General features: G+C 50.8%; 3 protein-coding genes across 9 annotated transcripts in view; 2 read left to right on the forward strand and 1 right to left on the reverse strand.

The window, feature by feature from the left end:
- On the forward strand, positions 110 to 16,469 carry AP1G2 (adaptor related protein complex 1 gamma 2 subunit). 4 transcript variants are annotated; one of them, XM_001928657.7, is made up of 22 exons: positions 110 to 285; positions 699 to 903; positions 1,305 to 1,429; positions 1,573 to 1,714; positions 1,836 to 1,932; positions 2,105 to 2,181; positions 2,300 to 2,395; positions 3,177 to 3,257; positions 10,554 to 10,652; positions 10,823 to 10,878; positions 11,009 to 11,122; positions 11,262 to 11,402; positions 11,487 to 11,541; positions 11,620 to 11,742; positions 13,660 to 13,749; positions 13,837 to 13,964; positions 14,207 to 14,311; positions 14,602 to 14,713; positions 14,799 to 14,934; positions 15,612 to 15,775; positions 16,000 to 16,098; positions 16,186 to 16,469. In XM_001928657.7, exons 2-22 carry the CDS (start codon positions 700 to 702, stop codon positions 16,285 to 16,287), a joined length of 2,346 nt encoding a protein of 781 aa, XP_001928692.3. In that variant the 5' UTR covers positions 110 to 285; position 699; the 3' UTR covers positions 16,288 to 16,469. The 4 variants fall into 4 exon arrangements, with proteins under 4 accessions (XP_001928692.3, XP_013833654.1, XP_013833655.1 ...); XM_013978200.2 differs by lacking the exon at positions 1,305 to 1,429; XM_013978201.2 differs by lacking the exons at positions 110 to 285; positions 699 to 903; positions 1,305 to 1,429; positions 1,573 to 1,714; positions 2,105 to 2,181.
- On the reverse strand, positions 15,409 to 20,700 carry THTPA (thiamine triphosphatase). Of its 3 annotated transcripts, none has more exons than XM_001928723.7 (3): positions 19,518 to 20,700; positions 18,589 to 19,140; positions 15,409 to 17,309 (listed from the first exon to the last, which is right to left on the reverse strand). In XM_001928723.7, exons 2-3 carry the CDS (start codon positions 19,133 to 19,135, stop codon positions 17,164 to 17,166), a joined length of 693 nt encoding a protein of 230 aa, XP_001928758.1. In that variant the 5' UTR covers positions 19,136 to 19,140; positions 19,518 to 20,700; the 3' UTR covers positions 15,409 to 17,163. The 3 variants fall into 3 exon arrangements, with proteins under 3 accessions (XP_001928758.1, XP_013833657.1, XP_020954882.1); XM_013978203.2 differs by having other exon boundaries at positions 19,460 to 19,523; XM_021099223.1 differs by lacking the exon at positions 19,518 to 20,700 and adding an exon at positions 19,428 to 19,449.
- The window catches only part of ZFHX2 (zinc finger homeobox 2), a 31,907-nt gene continuing 26,931 nt past the window's right edge, over positions 21,855 to 26,830 (forward strand). For both annotated transcript variants that reach the window (XM_021099229.1, XM_021099227.1), the window contains exon 1: positions 21,855 to 23,191. The gene's annotated coding sequence lies outside the window, so the exon portion shown is untranslated. The remainder of the gene's footprint in view (positions 23,192 to 26,830) is intronic.

The following is a 26,830-nucleotide window of genomic DNA, read 5'->3' on the forward strand; positions in this document are numbered from 1 at the left end:
GACCCAAGCTCTCAGAGGCTCTCCAGGTGAAGGAGCCCTCCTTGGAGACCCCCAAGCCTGTTACACAGTCCCACCTCCCCTAAGTAGTTAACAACTTCCCTTAAGTTGCAAACAAGAAAAGCCTGAGGTCAGAGCAGTTCTGGCTGCTCAGCAGGACTGCCCAGGAGGGGCGGGGTCCCGCGATGGGGGCGGGGAGAAGGAAGGACCGGACCAGGCACCAACCCCCGGTGGGGCTTGCACCAGGAAGCGCTGGGGGGAGAGGAGCGGAGTTGAGACTGAAGCCAGGTGAGGCTGGTGTCAGGGTTGGCGTCCCGGTGTGGGGACGCCGAGGCCGCCTGAGACGTGAACGCAGATTGCCGCGAAAGAAACAGCGCTGGGCTTTAGAAAGGAGATGGCTGAGCTAGGGATGGGAAACCAGGTGGAGGCGGCGAGGGGTAGCGTGGGGGGCGGGGGGAAATGGGCGGGATTCCGGCGCATGCTCAGTAGAAATGGGCGCGGGGACGCATGCGTAGTGGAGGTCTCCCGCGGTGAGGAGGGGGCGGAATTTGGGAACCCACATGGGGGGAGAGCTCGGTTTTCGGGGAGCTGTGGGACCCGAACCCTCAGAATTTTGGTATAGGGGCAAACCTGGGCAGGAAGCCCGGATACTCCCTGCCAGAGGGTCAAAGCCCTCTCCGTTGCGGGCTCTGCACCCCCAGGATGGTGGTGTCCTCGCTGAAGCTTCAGGAGCTAATCCAGGAGATTCGTGAGGCCAAGACCCAGGCCCAGGAGCGGGAAGTGATCCAGAAGGAGTGCGCCCATATCCGGGCCTCCTTCCGCGATGGGGATCCTCTGCACAGGCACCGCCAGCTGGCCAAACTGCTCTACGTCCACATGTTAGGCTACCCCGCCCACTTTGGACAGGTATTGACCAGGGACGCCTCTCTTCCGAGTTTGATGAGAGAAGCTAGTGGGGCAGGGTCTCGGACCCTCTTACCTATTTGTGCCCCGATTTCTTTATTCTGCATGGTTGCTGAGCCCTCACAGCATACACCGCAGTCCTTCCCCATTACAGCCCCTCTTGGTCATTCCCTTCCTTCTCTGGCCAGCGCCATTCAGGGCACCTCTTACTCTGTTTCCCATTCTCCTGTTTCCTTGAAACTACCCGCTAATTGAATCTCCTAAACCTCTCTTCTTGTTGAAGGGAGGGTGGTGGGATACCTGCCTTCACAAGTTAATCTGGTGTTAAGGAGAAGGCTAGAGAAGGGACGTTAGTACCTCCAGTTTCATCCCTGCCCCTTCCTGGTCTACCCCCTTCCCTGTAGATGGAGTGCCTGAAACTGATCGCCTCCCCCAGGTTCACAGACAAGAGGGTGGGCTACCTGGGGGCCATGCTTCTACTGGATGAAAGGCAGGATGCCCACCTGCTAATTACCAACAGCATCAAGAAGTGAGAGGGTTCTGGGAAGTGCTTGGAATCAGGGAGATGGGAGAGTGGGAAACTGGGAAATCCCAAAGGGTTGCCTGCTGCAGGTACTGGGAAGGACTGGATTTCTCAGAGGCTTGCCTGACCGTCCTCCCAAAACTCTGCAGTGACCTGAGCCAGGGGATTCAGGCCATACAAGGCCTGGCCCTGTGCACTCTAAGCACCATGGGCTCTGCTGAGATGTGCCGGGACCTGGCCAATGAGGTGGAGAAATTGCTCCTGCAACCTAGCCCCTACGTGCGCAAGAAGGTGAGATGGCAGGTTCTAGGCACCTGCCCCTCCAGAAACTCACCCACCTGCCATGTGGTGGAGGTGGGGGATGGGTCCATCCTGGCAGACCCTCGCCCTGTCTGAGCCCCCACCTCTGCAGGCTGTTTTGACTGCAGTGCACATGATCCGGAAGGTCCCCGAGCTCTCCAATCTCTTCCTCCCACCCTGTGCCCAACTGCTTCGGGAACGCCACCATGGTAAGACTACGGGGATCCTTGTCCTCTGCCTCAGCTCTGGCTGAGGACAGAAGGAAAACACGGGCAGGAACACCAGCTTCTAGGAGAAGAGTAGCAGGTGCATACAAGCACACACGCACAGTAGGCCCCCCTGGGCCCCGGCCCACCGTTCACCTCCCCTACCCTGACCCAGGCATCCTGCTGGGCACCATCACGCTGATCACGGAGCTCTGCGAACGAAGCCCTGCAGCTCTCAAGCACTTTCGAAAGGTGGGCTGGTGAAGGGTGGGGCCCCGGGCCAGGAAGAGAGAGGCTGCGGGCTTGGAATGGGGCTGAAGGCTGAGAGGATTTGGAAAAATGCCCAGGTTGGGCTGTGCCCTCCCTCCAGGTGGTGCCCCAGCTGGTGCACATCCTCCGGAGTCTGGTGACGACGGGATACTCCACAGAACACAGCATATCTGGAGTCAGCGACCCCTTCCTACAGGTGGGCTGACCCTTCCCTCCTGTATCCCTGAACAAAAAGCCTAGTAAGCCCATGGCCAGTGGTCACCTCACAGAAAACACTTTTTTTTTTTCTTCTGCTTTTTAGGGCCATACTCACTGCATATGGAGGTTCCCAGGCTAGGGGTTGAATCGGAGCTCCAGCTGCTGGCCTATGCCACAATTCACAGCAACGCTGGATCCTTAACCCACTGAGCAAGGCCAGGAATTGAACCTGCAGCCGCATGGTTACTAGTCAGATTCGTTTCCACCGTGCCACAATGGAAACTCTACCTCCCAGAAAACACTTTGGCTTAGTCAGTGTCTTGGGCAGGAGAGTGGCAGGCACAGACTGCCCAGGTTATCCCAGGACCGGGGTGGGAAGGGAGATGCCTGAAGGTCAGAAAATGTATTTTGGTAACAATCAAAAAAAAATAATCCTGTCCTGGAGTTCTCTTGTGGTGCAGCAGGTTAAGGATCCAGCATTTCACTGCAGTGGCTTGGATCACTGCTGTGGTGTGGGTTCTATCCCTGGCCCAGGAATTCCCACATGCTGTGGACACAGCCAAAAAAAAAACAAAGCCTGTCCCCAAGTCACCCGGCCTCACACACCTCTGATCCCCTCATAGGGCCAGTGGACCTGAAGGGGTGGGGTGGAGACGCTCTAGGAAACCAGCCGGACCCCTCCCAATCCTCTCCTCAGTGTTGAGTTTTTCTCCTCCGCCCCACAACTCCTTAAGCTAAGAACCACCCCACCAGCCTTTCAACCTCTAACTCCATTTCAGGTCCAGATACTTCGTCTGCTTCGGATTCTGGGTCAGAACCACGAGGAGAGCAGTGAGACCATGAATGACTTGCTGGCCCAGGTGGGGCAGTGGTGGGGGCTGGTTAGGTGTGTTGCTCTGTGAACCCACTGACCGGGCGCAACATCCCTCATATGACCACTCTCCGTGAGGTTGCCCGAGGTCTCCGTTTCCCTCTAGACTGATCTCCCTGAGGACTGGGACACCGTCCACCTCAGTGCAATGCCTTTGGTGCATAGCAGGGCTCGGTGAACTTTTTTTTTAATTCAGTGAATTGAATTTTATTACATTTATAGTTATACAATGATCATCACAACCCAATTTTATAGCATTTCCATGCCAAACCCTTAGTGCATCCCCCCACCCCCTAACCTGTCTCCTTTGGAAACCATAAGTTTTTCAAAGTCTATGAGTCAGTATCTGTTCTGCAAAGAAGTTCATTGTGTCTTTTTTTTTTTTTTTTTTTTTTTTTTTTTTTTTGTCTTTTTGCTATTTCTTGGGCCACTCCTGTGGCATATGGAGGTTCCCAGGCTAGGGGTCGAATCAGAGCTGTAGCCACTGGCCTACACCAGAGCCACGGCAACTCGGGATCCGAGCCGCGTCTGCGACCTACACCACAGCTCACAGCAACTCTGGATCGTTAACCCACTGAGCAAGGGCAGGGACCGAACCCGCAACCTCATGGTTCTCAGTCAGATTCGTTAACCACTGCGCCATGACGGGAACTCCTTTTTTTTTTTGTCCTTTTTTTTAGATTCCACATGTCAGTGATAGCATATGATGTTGGTGTCTCATTGTCTGACTGACTTCACTTAGCATGATAATTTCTAGGTCCGTCCACATTGCTGCAAATGCCATTCTTTCTTTCCTTTTAATGGCTGAGTAATATTTCATTGTGTACATGTACCACATCTTCTTCATCCACTCCTCTGTCAATGGACATTTAAGTTATTTCCATGTCTTGGCTATTGAAAATAGTGCTGCAATGAACACTGGAGTACATGTGTCTTTGCGAGTCATGGTTTTCTCTGGATAGATGCCCAAGAGTGGGATTGCTAGATCAAATGGTAATTCTATTTTTAGTTTTCTGAAGAATCTCCGTACTGTTTTCCACAGTGGTTGCACCAATTTACATTCCCACCAACAGTTTGATAGGGTTCCTTTTTCTCCACACCCTCTCCAGCATTTATTGTTTGTAGATTTTTTGATGATGGCCATTCTGGCCTGTGTAAGGTGGTACCTCATAGTGGTTTTGATTTACATTTCTCTATATAATTAGTGATGTTGAACATCTTTTCATGTGTTTTTTTGGCTATCTGTATGTCTTTTTTGGAGCACTGTCTGTTTAGATCTTGTGCCCATTTTTTGATGGGGTTGTTTGTTTTTTTGGTATTGAGCTGTAGGAGTTGTTTATAAATTTTGGAAATTAATCCCTTGTCAGTCACTTCATTTGCAAAGCTTTTCTCCCATTCTGTGGGTTGTCTTTTCGTTTTGTTTAGGGTTTCCTTTGCTGTGCAGAAACTTTTAAATTTAATTAAGTTCCATTTGTTTATTTTTGTTCTTATTGTCACTACTCTAGGAGGTGGATCTAAGAAGATGTTGCTGTGGTTTATGTCGGAGAGTGTTTGGCCTGTGTTTTCCTCTAAGAGTTTAATAGTGTCTGGTCTTATATTTAGGTCTTTAATCCATTTTGAGTTTATTTTTGTGTATGGTGTTAGGAAGTGTTCTAATTTCATTCTTTTACATGTGGCTGTCCAGTTTTCCCAGCACCACTTATTGAAGGTGCTGTCTTTTCTCCATTGTATATTCTTGCCTCCTTTGTCATAGATTAGTTGACTGTAGGTGCATGGGTTTAATTCTGGGCTTTCTATCATGTTCCACTGATCTGTATTTCTGTTTTTGTGCCAGTACCATACAGTTTTGTTGACTGTAGCTTTGTAGTATAGTCTGAAGTCAGGGAGCCTGATTCCTCCAGCTCAATTTTTCTTTCTCAGGATGACTTTGGCTATTCTGGGTCTTGTGTGCTTCCAAACAAACTTTAAGATAGTTTGTTCTAGTTCTGTGAAAATTGTCCTTGGTAATTTGATAGGGATTACATTGAATCTGTAGATTGCCTGGGGTAGTATAGTCATTTTGATAATATTGAGTCTTCCAAGCCAAGAGCATGGTATGTCTTTTCATCTATTTGTGTCATCTTTGATTTCTTTCATCAGCGTCTTAGTTTTCAGAGTACAGGTCTTTTGTCTCTTTAGGTAAGTTTATTCCTAAGTATTTTCTTCTTTTTGATGCAATGGTAAATGGAATTGTTTCCCTAATTTCTCTTTATGATCATTTGTTGTTAGTATGTAGAAATGCAGTCAATTTCTGTTTGTTTGTTTGTTTTTTGCTTTTTAGGGCTGCACCCACAGCATATAGAGGTTCCCAGGCTAGGGGTCTAATCTGAGCTACAGCTGCCGGCCTATGTCATAACCACAGCAACACCAGATCCGAGCCGCATCTGCAACCAACACCTCAGCTCATGGCAACACCAAGCAAGGCCAGGGATCAAACCTGCAACCTCATGGCTCCCAGTTGGATTTGTTTCCACTATACCACAATGGGAACTCTGGTATTAATTTTGTATCCTGCAACTTTGCCAAATTCATTGATGAGCTCAAATTCATTGGTGGAGCTACCAGTTTTCTGGTAATGTCTTTAGGATTTTCTAGGTATAGTATCATGTCATCTGCAAATAGTGATAGTTTTACTTCTTCCTTTCCAATTTGGATTCCTTTTATTTCTTTTTCTTTGCTCGGACTTCAAAAACTATGTTGAAGAGTAGTGGCGAGAGCAGACATCTATTTCTTGTTCCTGATCTTAGCGGGAATTCTTTCAGCTTTTCACCCTTGAGAATAATGTTAGCTCTGGGTTTGTCATATATGGCTTTTACTATGTTGAGGTAGGTTCCCTCTATGCCCACTTTCTGGAGGGTTTTTGTCAGAAATGGCTGCTGGATTTTGTCAAAGGCTTTTTTCTGCACCTATTGAGAGCATCATGTGGTTTTTATTCTTCAGTTTGTTAATATAGTGTGTCACACTGATTGATTTGCAAATATTGAAGAATCCTTGCATCTCTGGAATAAATCCCACTTGATCATGATGTACAATCCTTGCCTACTACTTTGTTGAGGATTTTTGCATCTATGTTCATCAGTGATACTGGCCTGTAATTTTCTTTTTTTAATGGTATCTTTGTCTGGTTTATGGTATCGGGCCTCATGGAATAAGTTTGGGAGTGTTCCTTCCTCTGCAATTTTTTGAAATAGTTTCAGGGTAGGTGTTAGCTCTTCTCTAGATGTTTGGTAGAATTCACCTGTGAAGTCATCTGGTCCTGGACTTTTGTTTGTTGGAAGTTTTTTAATCAATTTCAATTTCAGTACTTGTGATTGGCCCATTCATCTTTTTTTTTTTTTTTTTTTTTTTGTCTTTTCTAGGGCCGCACCCGAGGCATATGGAGGTTCCCAGGCTAGGGGTCTAATCGGAGCTGTAGCCACTGGCCTATGCCAGAGCCACAGCAACACAGGATCCGAACTGCGTCTGCGATCCATACCACACTTCACGGCAACGCCGGATCCTTAACCCACTGAGCAAGGCCGGGGGTCAAACTCGCAACCTCATGGTTCCTAGTTGGATTTGTTAACCACTGAGCCACGACGGGAACTCCTCCTTGTTGATTTTCTGTCTGGATGATCTGTCTGTTGCTGTAAGTGGGGTGTTAAAGTCCCCTGCTGTTATTGTGTTATTGTCAATTTCTCCTTTTCAGGTTGTTTGTAGTTGCCTTATATAGCGAGGTGATCCTGTGTTGGGTGCATATGTGTTTACAATTGTTATATCTTCTTCTTGGATTGCTCCTTTGATCATTATGTAATGCCCTTCTTTGTCTCTTATGATAATCTTTATTTTAAGGTCTATTTTGTCTGATAGTGAGCTTTGCTATTCCAGCTTTCTTTTGGTTCCCGTTTCGATGCAGTATTTTCTTCCATTCTCTCATTTTCAATTTGTATGTCTCTAGAAGTGAAGTGGGTCTCTGGAAGATAGCATATATATGGGTCTTGTCTTTGTATCCTTTCAGCCAGTCTACGTCTTTTGGTTGGGGCATTTAGTCCAATTGCATTTAAGGTACTTATTGATATATATGTTCTTATTGCCATTTTATTAACTGTTTTGGATTTGTTTTTGTTGTTCTTACTTCTCCCCTTCTTCTCTTGTTCTCTTCTCTTGCGGTTTGATGAATATCTTTAGTGTTGTATTTGAGTTGATTTTTCTTATTTGTGTGTGTATCAATTGTAGATTTTTGGTTTGTAGTTACCCCGAAGTTTGACATAGGAATACACACACACACACACACACACACGAGATTGTTTTAAGTTGTTGGTCTCTTAATTACAAGCACATCTCCAGTGTCCTGCGTTTGTACCCTTCTCTTTTCACAATTTATGACTTTGGTAGCATATTTGTGCGTAGATGATTTCCTGCCTTTACTGCATATATGCTGTTACTGGTGAGCCTTGTCATTTGTAGCATTTTTGTTTCTAGTTGGGGCCTTTTCTTTTCTGCCTAGAGAATTCCCTTTGGTATTTGTTGTAAAGCTGGTTTAGTGTTGGAGTTCCCATCATGGCACAGTGGAAATGAATCCGACTGGGAACCATGACGTTGAGGGTTCGATCTCTGGCCTTGCTCAGTGGGTTAAGGATCCAGTGTTGCTGTGAGCTGTGGTGTAGGTCACAGATGTGGCTCAGATCTGGTGTGGTAGTGGCTGTGGTGTAGGCCAGCAGCTGTAACTCTGATTAGACCCCTAGCCTGGGAGACTCCATATGCCACAGGTATGGTACTTAAAAGCAAAAAAAAAAGAAAAAAGAAAAAGCTGGTTTAGTGTTGTTGAATTCTCTTAGCTTTTGCTTGTCTGTAAAGCTTTTGATTTCTCCTTCAAATCTGAATGAGAGCCTTGCTGGGTAGAGTAATCTTGGTTGGAGGTTTTTTCCTTTCCTCACTTTAAGTATTCGTGCCACTCCCTTCTGGCATGCAGACCTGCAGAGTTTCTGCTGAAAAATCTGCCAGTAGCCTTATTGGGGTTCCCTTGTATGTTACTTGTTTCTTTTCCCTAGCTGCTTTCAATATTTTGTCTTTGTCTTTAATTTTGGTCAGTTTGATTCAAATGCATCTTGGGGTGTTCCTCCTTGGGTTTATTTTACATGGTATTAGTTGTGCTTCCTGGATTTGAGCAAGTGGTTCCTTTTCCATGTTAGAGATGTTTTGGGCTATTATCTCTTTGATATTTTTTCTGTCCCTTTCTGTCTCTCTTCTCCTTCTGGCGCCCCTATAATATGGATGTTGGCGTGTTTAACATTGTCCCAGAGTTCTCTGAGACTTTCTTCATTTCTAGACTGTCCTCCACCTCACTTATTTGTTCTTCTGCCTCCTATATTCTGCTGTTGGTTGCTTCTAATGAATTTTTTATTTCAATTATTGAATTTTGCATCTCTGCTTAAGTTTTAAATCTTGTATATCTTTGCTCAGTGTTTGCTGTAATTTATCAGTCTTTGCCTCCAGTTTATTTCCAATGTCTTGAATCATCTTCACTTCATCAGTCTAAAGTCTTTTTCCTGGAGGCAAATAATCTCCAGATCACTTAACGGTTTTTCTGGGTTTTGTTTTTTGTTTTTTGTTTTTTTTTTCTTGCTCCCTTATCTGAGTTATAGTTCTCTGCCTTTTCATTTTGTATTGGTTTTGGGTGTGGTCTCCTTTTTGCAGACAATAGAGTTGTAGCCTCTCTTGCTTCTGATGTCATTCTCCCCCCCCTCCCCCCCCCCCCCCCCCCCGCCCCCACAACCCTGCCTCCCAGTTAGTATGGGGGCTTGCTGTAGGCTTCCTGATGGGAGGAACTGATGCCTGCCAACTGGTAGGTGGAGCTTATTCTTATCCCTCTGGTGGGTGGGGTTAGAATCTCACCCTCTGGGTGAGATTAGAAATGGCATTTGCCTGGGGGAGGTCTTTAGGCAGCTTCTTACTGATAGGTGGGGCTGTGATCCCAACTGGATTATTGTTTGGCCTGGGGCTTCTCAGCTGATGTGGGACCATATTTTCCCAAAATGGCCACCTCTAGAGGAACACATGCTGATGAATATTCCAGAGAACCTTGCCTCCAATGTCCTTCCCCAACAACGAGCCACAGTCACCCCATTTTCCCAGGAGATCCTCCAAGAACTACAGTCAGGTCTGACCCAGATTCCTATGGAGTCCCTGCTTTGCCTGGGACCCAGTGTACATGAAAGCCTGTCTGCATCTTTCAAGAATGAGGTCTCTGTTTCCCCCAGTCCCGTAGAGCCCCTGCTCACAAGCTCCACTAGCCAGATGCTCCAGGGGCTCCTTTTCCCAATGCCAGATCCCCAGTCATGGGGACCTGACTTGATGCTCAGAATTCTCACTCCCAGGAATTCCTGTCATGGCACAGCAGAAATGAATCTTGACTAGGAACCATGAGGTTGCGGGTTCAATCCCTGGCCTCACTCAGTGGGTTAAGGATCTGGCATTTTTGTGAGCTGTGGTGTAGGTCGCAGATGTGGCTCAGATCTGATGGTGCTGTGGCTATGGCATAGTCCAGCAGCTGTAGCTCCAGTTGGACCCCTAGCCTGGGAACCTCCACATGCCATGGGTATGGCCCTAAAAAGGAAAACAAAACAAAACAAAACAAAAAACTCTCACTCCCGTAGGTGAGTCTCTGTGATCCAGTTACTTTCCAGTCTGTGAGCTGCCCACCTGGTGGATATGGGGTTGCTTATATTGAGTAATTACCCCTCTTATCATCTTGATGTGGCCTCCTCTTTGTCTTCTGGAGTAGGATATCTTTTTTGAAAGTTTGCCATCGTCCATTTGGTTGAAGGTTGTTCAGCAGTTGGTTGTAGTTTTGTTTTTATGAGAGAAGGTAAGCTCCAGTCCTTCTACTCCACCATCTTTTTGTTGTTGTCTTTTGTCTTTTTAGGGCTGCACCCATGGCAGATGGAGGTTCCCAGACTATGGGTCTATCAGAGCTATTGCTGCCGGCCTATGCCAGAGCCACAGCAACACCAGATCTGAGCCACGTCTGTGACCTACACCACACCTCACGGCAACGCCGGACCCTTAACCCACTGAGCGAGGCCAAGGATTGAACCTGCAACCCTAGTCGGATTCATTTCCTCTGCTGTGCTAAGATGGGAACTCTTTACTCCACCTCTTAATCCTGTCTTTTGGGGAACTTTGTTAGAGGATTAAGGGATGATATCCAGAGACCTGAGGAGAGGACAGACCCCTTAGAGCTGCCTCTTCGCTCCCATCCACACAGGTAGCCACAAACACGAACACCAGCCGAAATGCGGGCAGCGCAGTCCTCTTTGAGACGGTCCTCACCATCCTGGACATTCGCTCAGCAGCAGGCCTGCGGGTACCATCCCCCCACCTCTCCCCCTCGGCCCCTCTCCCCTCACCCCCACCAGGCTGACCGTCCTGTTCCCTAGTCTCTCCTCATCCCTGTCACCCTGTGCCATGCACTCCCTACTCCTGAGTGAGCAGGTTGCTCCTTCCCTGACTGTCCCCAACCTCTGCCTCCCATAGGTTCTAGCTGTCAACATTCTTGGCCGCTTCCTGCTCAACAGTGACAGGAACATTAGGTAACAGGCCCAGGTGGGCTGTGCCCTTGGCCCTCTGCCCTCCTTCCTCCAGATTCTTAGACCCAGGGCAGGATGGGATGGGGAGGGGCCTGATGGCCAGGGTGTGATAGGGCCTCGCCCGCTCTGACAGGTACGTAGCGCTGATGTCCCTGCTGCGGCTGGTGCAGTCTGACCACAGCGCTGTGCAGCGGCACCGGCCCACCGTGGTGGACTGTCTGCGGGACCCCGATGCTTCCCTCAGCCGGTGAGCAGGACAGAGGTCCCATTGCCCAAGATCCAGACCAGCTCAGAGCAGCTGGAGAAAGGGGACTGGGGAAGGGGGCCTGTGGCATGTCATGGGGTGACCTAGGCTGCCTTGTATAAACACACACTCCTCCTGCCAGGCGGGCCCTGGAACTGAGCCTGGCTCTGGTGAACAGCTCCAATGTGCGAGCCATGACCCAGGAGCTGCAGGGCTTTCTGGAGTCCTGCCCCCCTGATCTGCGGGCCACCTGTGCCTCAGGCATCCTGCTGGCGGCTGAGAGGTGAGCGGATGGGTGCCCAGGAGACAGAGAGGGTGGAATCCATGGTGGCTCAGCACCAGGACTGAAGAGCCACATGTCCCCTAGGTTTGCCCCATCCAAGCGGTGGCACATAGACACCATCCTGCATGTACTGACAACGGTGAGGCAGGGGCTGGGCTGAGCTGGGCGGGAGCAGGCGGGGGTTACCACGCTGACTCGGTCACGTTCACCCCTCCAGGCAGGCGCCTATGTGCGTGATGATGCGGTAGCCAACCTGACCCAGCTGATTGGGGGTGCCCAGGAGCTCCACGCCTACTCTGTGCGCCGCCTCTACAGCGCACTGGCCAAGGACATCTCTCAGGTACTGCTCCACCACTAGGCCCAGGGCTGCCCACCCCTCACCGCATCCCCCAGCCTTTCCTGGGCCACTTGCTTCCTACACCTGATTCCTAATTGTTTTTCCTTCAAGGTCACAGCTCTCTGCTTAGCAGAAGAGACACTCAAGGGCAGATCCCTGTTTTTAGTTAGAACACCTGGACTCCTGTCCTGGTTCTGATACTACTGTCTGTGCAACCACAGACGACTCACTTAACTTCATGCTAGGTGTCCTCAGCATCCTACTGAGCCTACCTGCCAGAGTGGTCTTGGTCAAGTGAGATAGATAAAAACACTTCCTACATGCATTAGGTTTTGTTATTACCTTGAATACTGAGTGAATTCACAGATGCCAGCCAGTGTCTATACTGTAGCCCCCTTTTCCAGATTACTTAAGTAGGGTAGGAAACCACCCATCTCTCCCTCAAGGGATAACTCCCTCACTTCCTCATCATCGCTGCACCCCTTGTGGTTAAGCCATGTAGTTTTTTGTTGTTGTTGTTAAGGTGGTACCTGTGGCCTATGGAAGTTCCCAGGCTAGGGGTTGAATTGGAGTTGAAGCTGCTGTCTATACCACAGCATGACAACACCATATCTGAGCCACATCTGTGACTTACACTGCAGCTTGTGGGAATACCAGATCCTTAACCCACTGAACAAGGCCAGGGACTGAACCTACATCCTTACAGACACTATGTCGAGTTCTTAACCTGCAGAGCCACAACAGGAATTCCCTATTCTAGGATATTTTTTAAAGTTGAAATAAGGCTGATTTATATTGTGTTAGTTTCAGGTGTCCATCAAAGTGATTTAGTTATATATCTTTTTTTCTTCAGATTCTTTACCATTATAGATTATTACAATATATTGAATGTGGGAGTTCCCATTGTGGCTCAGCAGTTTAAGAACTCCGCATAGTGTCCATGAACATGTGGGTTTGATCCCTGGCCTTGCTCAGTGGGTTGAAGATCCACCGTTGCCATAAGCTGCGGTGTAAGTTGCAGACATGGCTTGGATCTGGTGTTGCCCTGGCTGTGGTGTAGACCAGCAGCTGCAGCTCCAATTCGATCTCTAACCTGGGAACTTCCATATGCTGCAGGTGCAGCCCTAAAAAGGAAAAAAGATATTTCATACAGTTCCCTGAGCTTTACATATAGTAGGTCCTTGTTTCTCTTTTTTTTTTTTTTCCTTTTTGCTATTTCTTGGGCCGCTCCCACGGCACATGGAGGTTCCCAGGCTAAGGGTCCAATCAGAGCTGTAGCCACCGGCCTACACCAGGGCCACAGCAACGCGGGATCCGAGCCGCGTCTGCAACCTACACCACAGCTCACGGCAACACCAGATCGTTAACCCACTGAGCAAGGGCAGGGACCGAACCCGTAACCTCATGGTTCCCAGTCAGATTCGTTAACCACTGCACCACAACGGGAACTCCTGTTTCTCCCTTTTATATATAGTAGTGTGTCTGTTAATCCCCAAACTCCTAATTTATCCCACCCCCCTTCCTTTTCCCTTTGGTAACCATAAGTTTGTTTTCTGTGCCTGTGCATCTGTTTTTGTTTTGTGTATAGATTCATTTGTATTATTTTTTAGATTCCACATATAAGTGATATTATTTAATATTTGTCTTTGACTTCACTTAGTATGATAATCTCTAGGTCCATCCTGGGCCATGTAGTTCTGATACTTGGCCACCAGAGGGCAGAGGAAGCCCAGGAGCCAGGACAGAGGCGTCAAGAAATTAACAAAACCCGCTCTGTAACAGCTCCCTGTGCTGAAGGCCTTCCCTTTTCCCCTCTCCTCTAAACTCCACCATCTCTGCACTACCTAAAGGGATGTCACAGGGTCTGGAAGTGAGGAGGGGACCCAGACGCTGGCCCAGCACGTTTCTTACCCCATGCAGCAACCGCTGGTGCAGGTGGCAGCCTGGTGCATTGGGGAATACGGGGACCTCCTGCTGGAGGGGAGCTGTGAGGAAGCTGAGCCCCTGCAGGTGGGTCCTGCACTGGGGGTAAACTGGAGGGATGGGTCAGGGGAGGCAGGGCTGAACCCAGGGTCACTCCCTGTGTCCCTCCAAAAGGTGGAGGAAGAGGAGGTGTTGGCATTGCTGGAAAGGGTGCTGCAGTCTCACATGTCCCTGCCAGCTACCCGAGGATATGCCCTGACAGCCCTCATGAAGCTCAGCACCCGGCTCCGTGGGGACAACAAGTGAGACTGGGGCCCAGCCGCTCTCCTAGAGCCTTTCTCCACGGTGCCCCCACCCCCAGTTTCTGGTTTCTCTCCAGGCCCTCACCCCCCCCACTTCCCCGCAATCCTTAGGTATTTTCTTTTGAGCCAAGTAGTGTGGGTCTCTCCCTGCTCCATGGAGCCTCTTCCTTCCCTGCCGCATCCTGGAGGTGAGGGGCAGGGGCAGAGCGCCATTCCCACTTGCACACCGCCACGCGGCCCAGCCGCATCCGCCAGGTGGTGTCCATCTACGGGAGCTGCATGGACGTGGAGCTGCAGCAGCGTGCGGTGGAATACAACACTCTCTTCCGGAAGTACGACCACATGAGGTGCGCACCACCCAGCCGCAGTGCGGGACCCACCCCCCTTGGCCATTGTCCCTTTCTGGGCACAAAGGTCTCATCCAGTCAGAGCCTCCCACCCACAGTTCATCGAAGCCAAGCAGGCTTCCCACCCTCCTTGTTCAGACAGCAGCAGCATGCCTTCTTAGGAAATCAGAGGGGCACTTCTGACCCACCCTAAGCCCAGGACTCTCCACGTTCTTACCCTCCTCCCACACCTCCTGTGTGAAAAGCCCAGGGCCTGCCCAGAGGGTTATACCTCCCTTCCATCCTCCCAGGGCTGCCATCCTGGAAAAGATGCCTCTTATGGAGCGAGGTGGCCCTCAGGTCGATGAGAAAGCAAAGGAAAGCGAAGAAGAAGAAGCGGCCCCTAACCCCACAGAGCCCCAGGTGAGGAGGTGAGGAGCTCCGGAGGAAGAGCATGATCCAGCTTCCTTACTCAGCCCTGACTCTCTGCCTTCTCCCCCTCTCCCAGGCCTCGAAGCTCCTGGATCTCTTGGATCTCCTGGATGGCCCTTCTGCAGATGCCCACCACCCTCCCCCTCTGGATCCCACCCCAGGAGGCACTTTAATAAATCTCCTGGACCTTCCTTGTGCTCCCCCACCCCCTGGTAAGCTCTGCAAAGGGGCAACTTCTTAAAGAAGAGGGGTGGAAAGACTGCTTCTCCTTTGAAGCCAAGGACTGAGGTTCAGGTATCTTCTTCCCTGCGGTGTGCCCCCATCACAACCCTGTCCTAGTGTCAGGGCCCATTGGATCATGCCAGTCCCCTCCTGGACACCCTCCTGTGTCTTCCCTTTGTTCCAGACTTCTTACCCTGGCCTCTGGGCCCTGCTTCCTCCTCACTCACCTCATAGGCTTTCCCACTGCCTGCTCCACTGGTCTCCTCGAAACCCCTCAGGCCCTTTCACCTCAAGCCCTTGGCATTCATGTTCTTTTCTCATGGAGTGCTCTTTCCTCAGCACATCAAATGACTGCCTCATTCTCACTCTTGGGCCTTGCCTGAAATGTCAGATGCTTTCCCCTACTGCTATTTAAGTTAGTTCCCCCCAGTTATCCTGACAGTTTATTTCCTTCGGAGCACCAGTGACCATCTGTGATTATCTCGTTTATTGTCCTCTCCCCCCACTAGGCTGTCCGCTCCAGCAGGGACCTCATATCCTTGTCCACTCTGTTGCTAGCCTCTCGAGCAGTGCCCTGCACCCACTGGGTGCTCATTTAATTTTTGTGGAACGAATGAACTATTATCTTCGGCTCATACACTGAGCTGCTTTTCTCTCCCTACCATAGCTCCCATCCCAAATCTCAGAGTGTTTGAGCGTGAGGGACTACAGCTGAATCTGTCTTTCGTTCGACCCCCTGGAACCCCTGCTTTGCTGTTAATCACTGTCACAGCCACCAATACCTCAGCGGGTGATGTCACCCACTTCATCTGCCAGGCCGCTGTGCCCAAGGTTTGTAGAAGACTAGGATTCAGATGTTGCCTGGGCACTCCAGGAGAAAAGGCCACTAAGTAGAGGAGGTGGGTCAGGAAGAGAGTGAGATGAGGAGGGAGTGATATGCCAGGACAGGCACTTGGGGATTTAGGGGAAGAGGGTTCAAACTACTGGGTGTGGAGGGGTTGCCTGAGCCCAGCCAGTTGCCTTACTGTGGGATCTGTCCAACCTTCTGTGTTCAGAGTTTCCAACTACAGCTACAGGCCCCTAGTGGGGACACAGTTCCAGCTCAGGGTGGCCTTCCGATGACGCAGCTCCTCAGAATCCTCAACCCTAACAAGGTGAGCTCCAGGAGCCCCTCAAGGCTAGGACCCAGGAAAGGGGGCTGTCATAGGTGCTAACCCTGGTCTCTGCTCTCTTATCTCTAGGCCCCCTTGCGGCTGAAGCTGCGCCTCACCTACAACCACTTTGGCCAGTCGGTGCAGGAAATCTTTGAGGTGAACAACTTGCCTGTGGAGACATGGCAGTAACTCTGCCTCCACTCACAGTATGAAGTCTTCCTAAGAACCCAAACCACAGGGGCCCCAGCTACCTGGAGGCACATCTGAGCGCTACCAGCAGGTGGCGCTCTGGTCCTGTGCTTGCCACTGCAGAACCTGTTGGGGGCTCCCCCTCAACCTCACAAATAATAAAGCCTGAGGAGGGAAAACCATATTTGAGGTAGAAAACATATGTGTTTAACACCCAGGGAGGAGTTTTCTTACATGGGAAGTAGGTATCTTGCCCTGAGCCTTTGGAACTGGTTGCAGCAAAGGAGGGTTTTCTTTCTACCCCTCTCCAGGGCTGGGGAGCAGATGTGCCCCTAAACTTCCACAGGAGGCACGCTGCCCTCTGGGCCAGAGCAGGACACAGTGGCAACAGCAAACCAGAATTTCTCGATTCCTAACAGGGATTCCTGCCTGTTTGCCCAACCTGCTGCTATTCCCCATACCCCAGGGCAGGGAAATCCCTGCTGCCTCCCCTCATCTCTAACTCAGCTGTAAGGCGGTTTAGGAGCCGCTGGCAGAATCAATGGCATCGACCAAGGGAGGGGGGTGGCAAGGGATTTTCCTGTGCTTAACTACTGATCACGGCTAAGTGGAAATCCTATAAACACGAGCGGAAATCAATGGAGGCTGCTTAGCGGCCAGGGGAGAGGGGCGGCCCGCAGATTGCATCTGACGGATGAGGGAGAGGACGCAACCAAGGAGGGCTCCAGGAAGGATGGCTGAGGGTAGGGTGAAGGAACAGGCAGAACCGAGAGGGTCACTCCCTCCAAAGGGAGGCCAGGGAGGAAGAGGCACGGCAAGGCCAAGAATGAATCTCAGGAGACCCAGGATGCTCTTCCCCACAGAGGAGGGGACACCCTAGCCCAGTCTCACGTCCAGATCTTCAGTCCCCTCTGGCTTCCTTTTGGAGCTGTACACTTCTAGCAGGCGCTGATAGTCTTGAGGCCGGAAGCACTGTAGGTACACGATTAGCTTGGCAGGTGCCTCCTCACGCACCAGCACACCTACAGGCAGAGGAGAATGAGGAGAGAACCAGATAGCCGCGAATGCTTTGACTCTCCCTGCCCACGCAGCTAGACCCCAAAGTTGTTTCCAAGGCAGCACTGGGCTTCTGAAGGCCATTCAACCAGGAGTGGCCCTGGGAAGCCAAACATGAGCCTCTCCTCCAGCAAGAAGCGGTGAAGAGGCACTCAGGTGCCATGAAGACAGAGGACCTCAGTAGTGACTCGTTTTTGTTACTGCTCTGCCCTCCCCCCCATCAAGATTAAAGCCCATCCAGGCAGGCCGAAGCTCATTAGCTTGGTAATGAAGCACATACGGAGAAGCACACAGAGAGGAAACAAGGGATGTAGAAAGAAGAGAGAGAAAGCAGCTACAGCCATGGGGAGGGATTCACAGAGAATTCTAGCCTCTGTGTGGTGTAGAGTCACGATAAGCCAGTGTCTGATTGTTAGTGCCTGGCAGCATGCTGGGCGGAAAGCAGGGAATGGCATAGGTTTGCTGAGGAGGCAAGAACAGCATCCAGAGCTGTAAGGCCCCATGGGACACATAACCCCATACTTCTGTGGATGAACTGTCTACAAGGGAGCTAAGCCTGGGAACAAAAAAACCTGCCATTGCTTGCCCCGCGGTCTGTCACAGACACAATGTTCCTGCCTTTTACTCAAGCCAACAGGACAAACTGAATGAGGATTTGGTTGTAAAAATGAGAGGACAGGAGTTGGAGGAAGGAAGGATGGATGGAAGGACTGAAGTAGAGAACTGACAAATGGAACTGTAGGACAGACTCATGCAGTGGCTGGAGGTAGAGAACTAAGACAACCACTGGGCTAGATCAGGGACACATGGAAGGATTAAATCCAGGTTCTACAGCTATTGCAAAAGAGGAAACGATTTGATAGAGCCCTAAGCAAACTAAAAATACAGAGTTCCCATCGTGGCTCAGTGGTAACAAACCTAATTAGTATCCATGAGGATGCGGGTTCAATCCCTGGCCCCACTCAGTGGGTTAAGGATCCAGCGCTGCCATGAGCTGTGGTGTAGGTCACAGACGAGGCTTGGATCCTGTGTGGCTGTGGTATAGGCCAAGGGCTACAGTTCCGATTGGACCCTTTGCCTGGGAACTTTCATATGCAGTGGGTGTGGCCCTAAAAAAAAAAAAAAAAAAAAAGCTAAAATAACTCCCCTTAGAGAAATAGCCTCGGAGACCCTCCCCACTAACTGGCCCAGTGGGTACATCCAGAAGAGGGACAAAGGAAATACAGAAGGGCCTATCTCCCTCACCAAGCATGCTGCTGACGCTGTGGATCTTTTCTAGGGCAGCTGGGACTTCAGCCTCCTCACGCACCAGGGCCTCTACCTCACCCACAGCGTAGCCAAAGTCAGCTGTATCCAGGTCCACTCTGAGGGGTGGCTCCTCTTCATCAGCTCCAGACGGCACCAGTTTCCAGCCACTGCGCTGGGTCACAAAACTTGCTATTTCCTGCAGCCCCAGACGGTCCAGCACAGCAGCCACACCCCCAGCCCTGGGGACCTCAGCCCTCAGCACCTCACAGAGCTGGGCCACAATTGCAGACTTAGCTGTGAGCTCCGTGTACTTAGTGCAGGGTTCTGAGACACTTGCTGCCCCAGCATATTTGAGCTGCCATCCACTACCCTCTCGCTGTCGCAGCCAGTGGTCAGACCGCATGAGGCTCAGCTCAGGGGTATCATAGTAGCTGTCTCGGAAGGTGATTCGGTGCTCCAGGATACCTCCCAACTCCTGCAGCCGCTCCTCTATGCCGGGCCCGGGAAGGAACTTTCGTTCCACTTCAATCAGGCCCAAGGCCATGTTACCTGCAATCAGTCCATCAACAAACATTACTGAGCTCCCAAATAACCCATTTCCTTCCCCCCTCCCCAAGAACCTGTGAGTCGCACACACTGTCCCAAGGCTCTCTGTTGGGGGCCCTTTCTCCCTGCCTCTGTGATGGATGGCCTTCTCTGTCTGATGTTTTAAGGCTCAGCAACAGGTATAGGTCTGGGGTTAGACCCCTTCCACTGCTAATGATGTCCTCAATCCAAAAGGCTCCCTAGAAAGCAAGCCTTGTAGCGGATGTCCTTTCAATGCGCCCCCTCTATACCTCGCTACTCTGGGAGGTCGGCGGCTCACTACCTGGGAAGACTCAGCCCGACCTCCCCATAGGACTAGCCAGCGGAGCTTCGGGTCTCACCTGAACGCGCCAGAGTCTCCCTCTCGCGGGACCTGGAGAAGAGAGAAGGGAGGCCACGCCACGCACGCGAGGAATGCCGGGAGCAGATCCTGGCCCAGGACCTCGGCCGGCGCTCTGCACACGGGGGAGGTCCCGGTATAAGCGGCCATGTTAGGCCCGATGTGGCGGTGCCGAAGGCAGGCCAGGGCCCGAGATACCCGCTAGGTTACGAGGGGCCGCAACCTCCGCGGTGAGCAAGGAGCGAGGTGGTACTCCCGCGCTCTGCTCCTCATCCCAGAGCCCTCGGGGCTCCCGGGGCGGGGATGTGGGGAGAAGGGGTAACATATGGGTCTCAGGCCGCAGGCTGAGCCCAGCACCTTGGGGTTCAGGTGCATGATGGGAGATGTAGTTCCATAGCGAGACTTTGCTTTCTTGCCCCACCCGTCGCTATAGTGACAGGAAAGCTGCGATTAAAGCCAGCCAGACTCTACGTAAAGTTGAGCTGGGGCTGGTGGGGAGAGACGGGTGCGAAAGGAGCTGAGGCCCCAGTCCTGTGTCCAAACCCCTCACTCTGTAGGCAGATGGGGCTGGAATAGAAGCCACTCACTCTCTGTCAGCAGGTATTTTATTGACTATTACCATGGCCTACTAAGTGCAGGCCAATGGCAATGAGCTGGGTGTGAGGGGAAGATAACTGAGACCAGTTTAGCCACTCTGGAGTTTTAAAGGGGAAATAATACATCCCCATGAATGTTCAGGATAAGGGTGGGTGGGAGACTTCATAGGAGGAGGAAGAGATATTATTGGATGAAAACTAAACTCATGATGGGATTTCAACGGTTGGAGACCTAGATGGAGCTAGGAACAGTGTAAGCAATAGCCCAGAAGCTGGAGAGCATCTGGCCATTGGGTAAAGGAAAGAAATGAAGGAGCGGGTTGGAAAAGGCCTTGAGTGCCCAACTGAGGAGTTTGTCATTGAGTTTCCAGTTGCTACTGAGCAGGCTTTGTCAGGAATAGAAATATTCATGTTCACTTAAAACACAGGTTAAGGATCTGTCGTAGTCACTGCAGCAGCTAAGGTTGCTGCTGTGGAGTAGTTTGATCTCTGGCCTGGGAATTTACACATATCATGGGGCAGAGAGAAGTAAATTTAGAAAATAAAAACACTGGAAGACCTGAAAATGGCCCTTCGACTGCTTTGGGAGACAAAATAGAGAAGGCTAAGGAGTTCCCTGGTGGTCTAGTGATTAGGATTTGGGGCTTTCACCACTGCAGCCTGGTTTCAATTCCTGGTTTGGGAGGACCAGGCTGCTTACTCCCATATCAAGCTGCTTACCACCGCCCCCCACCGGTTCCAAAAAATAGAAAAGACTCCTTCTCCTTACTCCTTACTGGGACTATGGTTACCTGGAAGCATCAACTGTATGTCTGACTCTTGGGTAAGGTAGTTTGAGGAGGAACAGCAGCAGCTCTTGTCAACTCCTGGGCTCCCTCTTATGATGAGTGAGAAGTGCTAGGGTGGGCACCTGCCCTCCCCAGTATGTTTCTAGAAACATGTGACCTGTGGGAGGTACTGTGGGGAGGACACCAGTTTATAGACATGGCATCTTCAACTTAGAGTGTCTTGGATGCATACCCCCCCACACCCCACCCTATGATGGGCACCAATGGGCAGGGAGGGGAGCAACCTCAGCCCCTAATTCCTTTTGCTGGTCTGCTTGTCATCTGTACTTTGCTTTTCGGTTTTGTTGCTCAGGGGAAGACGTAATCTCTCCCCCCCCCCCCCCCGCCCAGAGTTATAAGGTCCAATCCAGTGGGGCTGAGGCGTAAGTTTAAGGAAAAGAAAAGACCAGACTCTAAAGCTGGATAGACCTGGAGTTGACAACTCCCATCTTCACTTTATTGGTGTTGGGCAATGGGCAAGCTACTTCGCCTCCTTAAACCTGTTTTCTCTTTGGTAAAATATGGGCTGTTTCACAGTTAAGTGTGAGGGGTCAAGGACAAACTGTCACACCACAGAGATTCAAAATGTTAGTTTCTTTCTCCTTTTTTCCTGTGAACTCCCCAAGATATTTTTCTTTTAAGGGAATTAGGCTATAGCAGCCAGTGTGGGCTCTGGAATGAAACCATTAAGAGTGGCTCAGCAGGTTAAGAGCCGGACTAGTATCCATGAGGATGCCGGTTCTACCCCTGGCCTCACTCAGGGGGTTAAGGATCCAGCACTGCCGCGAGCTACAGTGTAGTTCAAGGACAAGCCTCGGATCTGGTGTTGCTGTGGCACAGGCTGGCAGCTGCAGCTCCAATTCCACCCCTAACCTGGGAACCTCCATATGCCATAGGTGTGGTCCCAAAAAAGAAAGAAAAATATTTTTGAATCCTGGGAATTCCCTGGTGGCCTAGCAGTTACAGACTGGGCATTGTCACTGCCGCACTGCTGCAGCTTGGGTCACTACTGTGGTACAGGCTTGATCCCAGAATCTAGCAGCCACATGCCACAGACACAGCCAAAAAAAATTTTTTTTTTGAAATCTGGCATGAATGATGTTCACTTATTGGCTTTGTGACCTTGGGGCAATTAGTTAGCTTGTTTGTGTCCTGGTTTCATCAACTGTAGAAGTAGATTAAGTAAGTTTATATATGCAAAAGTGCCTGGAACTGTGCTTATGCACTCAATACATTTTAGCAGTTATCATTATTAGAATACAGGAAAGCTTATGAGGTGATAAGATGAGAATGGGGAGCCAGAACCTCCCCTCCCTCTCCCCCAACTCTGGGTACTATGGTGCCAGCTCCAAGCCAGTGCCACCAAGAAGGGCAGGATCCTTTAACACTTTCCCATCTTCTCCTCCTTTTGCCTACAGCAGTCATGTGTTTTGTTATTTTGCTTTAAATCAGTTCCATAACGAGACTTGGCTTCTACCAGCTTCCCAGAGCCATCAGAGGCCTCTCTCTATTTTTCCCACTCTTTTTTTGCCTTGTTAGTTCCCCTTCCTTCCTGTTAGGTGCTAGAATCTTATCCTCCATAGCAATTATTCTGAGTCCCTAGGAGCTTCAATCTCCTCCAAGCACTGACAGAGTCGAGCAGGTGGCCAGGACTGCTGGCCTACCTTACTTCAGGCCTCAGGTCCCTCACACGGTCCACGAAGGCATGCGGACACCACGCTCTAGGGCGGTGGGCGGGCAGGAGCCAAGTGACTACAACTCCCGGCATACACCGCGGCGGGTGGGCCGCTGCACCTGCTCAGTGGGGCCGCCCCGGGCGCCTGGGTATTGATTATTCCATTGTGTGGGACGCCTCGTCTCCAGCCAGTGAATGAGGCGGAGGAGTGAGGGCGAGGAGGAGGAGGAGGAGGGCGAGGAGGAGGAGGAAAAGGAGGAGGAGGAGGCAGGGAGCGAGCGAGTGCCCAGGGTGAATCAATGGAAACCCCCTCACGAAGCCGGGAAAACACTTCAGCCGCAGCCAAATAGCATTGATTATTTTCCTTCACTTCCCTCACCGCCGTGAATTTATTTATTTATTTTTTTCCTTCTCCGTCCCCGACGCCCCGGAGTGAGCGCTGGAGGGAGGGAGGAGGAGGGGAAAAAAAGGAATCAACACATCGGAGAAGTCCCTTCCAAGAGCCACCCCCTCCCCTCCCCGCCTCGCGCTGCTCGGCGGCCGCGGTTCGACTCCCGTCCCTGCTTCCAGCTGAGGTGTAAGTGCATCGATTTCCGATGCTGCTGGGTTGGTTTTTTTTTCTCCTCTCCCTCTCTCTCTTCTTCTCTTCCTTGCTCTTTGGAAGCTTGAGACGGAGGGGAGAGGAGGCGCTCGGAGACTGCCGCTGGAGGGCACGGAGAGGGACGGGAAGGGGCTGGGGGAGGGGACCCAGACAGACGGACAGACTGAGAGCCTGAGCAGGAGGGACCGGGGTGTGGGAGGGAAGGAGAAGGCCTGCGGGCGGGAATGGGGGCAAGAGAGAGATGCCGGGGAGGAGGCAGAGACTGGGAAGGGAAAGGCATCGAGGCTGGACCAGGAGCCAGCCAAATAGACTGAGAGTAACGCGAGCCTAGACGGACTGCGCCGAGCCGTGCGGGGAGCTGGGGTCCCGGAGGGAAGGGGAGGCCGGGTGAGTGAGGGGGGCTTGGAGCTGTCAGCCTTGAGGGGCCTGGGTCTCGGCGGCCCCCCGCCGGCCGCAGGATGGGGGAGGAACCGCGGCTAGCGGGCGGGCTGATGGATGGGCAAAGCGCGCTGTGGGGGTGGAAGGATGGGAGGGGACGTGGATACCCTTAACCTTCGATCTTAGGTTTTGCCTGAAGTTGAGTTTTTTGTTGGGGTGTTGGTTTTGTTGTTGTTGTTTGCTTGTTTTTTGTTTTGTTTTGTTTTGTTTTGTTTTTTTCGAAAGGTTCAAGTAGTAGGTGAGGGGAGGCCACTGCTCTACTTCTATTCAAGGTGAAGTGTGTCTCTCCTGGCTCCCCAACTCTCCATCCGCTCTTGTCTGCCCCTCTCTCTGAATAGCCCTGTCATTGAACACTGGACCACGCATCTTGCTTCGCCTGTTGCCCTGCTGACCTCTGTCCCTGTGTCCCTACTTCTGGATTTTGCCATTCTTCACCTCATTCATTTTCCCCATCTGTCCGTGTGTCACTGTCTTTGGATGTGACTTCCTATCCAGGTGATCCTTTCCCCTTGTGTCTCTGTCACTATGTGTCACACCTTGGCTGCCCAACTGTTCTACCCATCTAGGACTCCATGCCCTTTCCTTCAAGGTCTGAACGAATATTTCTGGCCTTTGCAGGTTGCTTTGGAGTTTGCTTATCAGTCATGACTGATGACTGTGGTAGTTACTGGTCAGGGGCCTAGAAGAGTGGAGGGATGGAGCAGCTGTGTCCCCCAAGGACTCCAGTGCCCTTTCAGCATGGCCAAGTTGGCCTTCTCTTCTGTCTTACACCCAGGAAGCTTTGGAACTTCCAAGCATTGTTGGCTGCCCCCTTAGCCATGTGCCTGTGCCTCCCGTCAGGACCCCACCTCTGATGTCTTGTGTGTCACCTGCGTCTCCAGGAGCTTCCCACCACAAACCTCTTCCCTGCCCTCACTTTACCATTGTATGGTTTTTCACTCCCCATTTTGTTTCACTCCCTTTATTCCCCCTCCCTATCTCCCATGATTCCCCTTTACCTATTCTTCATCTTCATCCCCATAATCTGTCTTCTTCCTGCCTTTTCCCCTTGCTCACCCTAAGTTTCTTATATTCCTTATCCTCTCACCCCACATTTTAACCACAGCAGCAAAAGGTACCAGAGAGCAAAGGGGCTGGGAGAGGTGGGGAGTGTGGTTTGTGAAGGCACATAAACAGGCCAAGAAATCAATTTAATGGGCTTTCGGGGGCATATAACCCCTTCATCAGTCAGGGCCATTATGCTCATTTACTGTCAACTTTGATTTTGTAAGGGGATATTCCTTGGGACTCTGAGCTCCACCCTGCTTGGTTGCCCCTTATCTCTCAGTTCATTCTAGATGTCAGTGGCTTTTTCTCTACTTTCTAATTCATCTTTTTCCTGGGTCCCTGCTCTTATCAGATTGGGATTCAGCATGATTCTTTACAAAGAAGTTTTCGTTAGTGTGACAGAAGCTATCTTATATGCAAGGGGCCAGGTGTATTCAGCCTAAAGAATGGGAAAGGTGGATAAGGAGTCTCGAGCATTTACCTTGTTTTAAGCCAATCATTGTTTTTCTAGACTGCAGGAGCTTGAAGGGTATAAGGAAGAGGTAGAAGTGGGCAAAAGATGGAAGATTTCGGAGATGAAGAGAGTGACAGAAAGGAAGGGGAGGCAGTAAACGCAGGGGGTAGAGAAATGCGTGATGCGAGGGCTGTGCAAAGGAAGGGGAGAGGATCCATGCAGAATAGGGGGCAGGGGAGGAACCAAAGAGGGATTAATGGAAAATCAGGAGAATAAGATAAAACCTGAATTAATAGTGACACAGAGGAAAGAGGGAGAGAAAGGCTAGAATATTTCTGAAAAGGAAGGTCAACAGAGAAAGCAATATGAAATGAATACAGTGGTAACATGGGGAGGGAGTAACCGAAGAACTGGATGAGGTGGGGAAAGAGCATGGTACAAAGAAGGGAGATGGAAGGCAGAGGGAGGAGTGCCGAAGCCGATCAGAGCTGCACAGAGCTTGGTAGGGGGAAAGAGGAGAGGATGAGGTATCAAAGAAAACAAATGCCTCTGGTGTGAGGAGGACACAGCATGATGGATGCAAAGAGAGCACTGCAGGAGGGGCGATTTGGAAAGAAAAAGGCAAAGCAGACACACTACTGGGCGAAGCCCCAAAAGAGCGAGATGCCAAAGATGAGAGAGCGGGCAGGGATATCTGGTGAACAGAAGGAGAGGTTTGGTTCATTCCCCCAGCCAGACCCCTCACTGCCCCACCAAAGGCCTTTGCATTTCATTCCCAAGCCAGGGCAACGTGAGCAAAGAGATGAAAAAGTAGAATTCCCATTTACTTTAGCCGATAGGAACTTGAATCTTTCTAGCCCCCTGAGCACCAAAGACCTCAAGCCTCTGATGTCATAAATTGCTGGTGTTGCCTTGGCAACCTGACAGGGTTCCTCCCTCCATGATGTCAGAGCAGCCGGTGTTACCTTAAGACCCACAGAGGAACAACTTGCTGCTTTGCTGGAGAGCTGTACGCACATGGGGCTGGGGCCGGAGTCACATCTGTGGGATTCCTGGGTCTGGTAACTTGACCTTGCCTCCCTGGAGCTGTTCTTAGTTCTGAATGAAGTCTTGTTTGTGAACGCCTGAGGTTCAGGCAAGCCTGCAAGAGCCAGAGAAAGGGACCTCAAGAGACAGGGGGCATTGAGGACAGGATGGTAGGACTGAAAAGCAGGCAAAGGAAGAGCTGGAAATGGCAGTTGCAGAATGCGAAAGGAGAAGGGCTTTGTGAGCAGAGAGGACAGTTACTGAAAATGTGAGATGCACCTCCTCCCTTTGCGCTTAGGAATGGAGAGCTTAGGAATGGAGACCGGAAGCTGGAAATGCAGATTAGAGGGGATCTCAGCTGCGGCAGAGAAAAGGGAAGGGTTCTGGAATGCCAGAGGGCATGGTGGAATGGGGCTGTGGGGAAGGGAGGAAAAGGAGAACTCCGAGGGAAGCTGTCAGTGAGAGACCCAGGGTTAGTCCTGACGGCCAGGGAACCGCATAAGGGCTGCATCTTTCTAGTTTCCGATTATTTTCCAGCACCTCACCCAGTGTCTGCCACACAAAGGATGCTTAATATCTATTGATCAGATGTCGAATTAATAGAGAGGGGCTCGGGGAGAGTGTTGCCCACCTTCCTTTGACCCCACCCC

The sequence above is a fragment of the Sus scrofa genome, chromosome 7 (genome assembly GCF_000003025.6).
Source record: "Sus scrofa isolate TJ Tabasco breed Duroc chromosome 7, Sscrofa11.1, whole genome shotgun sequence".
NCBI lineage: Eukaryota > Metazoa > Chordata > Mammalia > Artiodactyla > Suidae > Sus > Sus scrofa.

Bases quoted from the DNA above. Each gene is read 5' to 3' on its own strand.
- AP1G2 (XM_001928657.7), top strand. From the start codon at position 700: ATGGTGGTGTCCTCGCTGAAGCTTCAGGAGCTAATCCAGGAGATTCGT. The intron at 904-1,304 runs GTATTGACCAGG...CCTTCCCTGTAG, and splicing joins ACCCCGCCCACTTTGGACAG to ATGGAGTGCCTGAAACTGAT. The intron at 2,182-2,299 runs GTGGGCTGGTGA...CCCTCCCTCCAG, and splicing joins CTCTCAAGCACTTTCGAAAG to GTGGTGCCCCAGCTGGTGCA.
- THTPA (XM_001928723.7), bottom strand. From the start codon at position 19,135: ATGGCCTTGGGCCTGATTGAAGTGGAACGAAAGTTCCTTCCCGGGCCC. The intron at 17,310-18,588 runs GTGAGGGAGATA...CTCTGCCTGTAG, and splicing joins CAGCGTCAGCAGCATGCTTG to GTGTGCTGGTGCGTGAGGAG.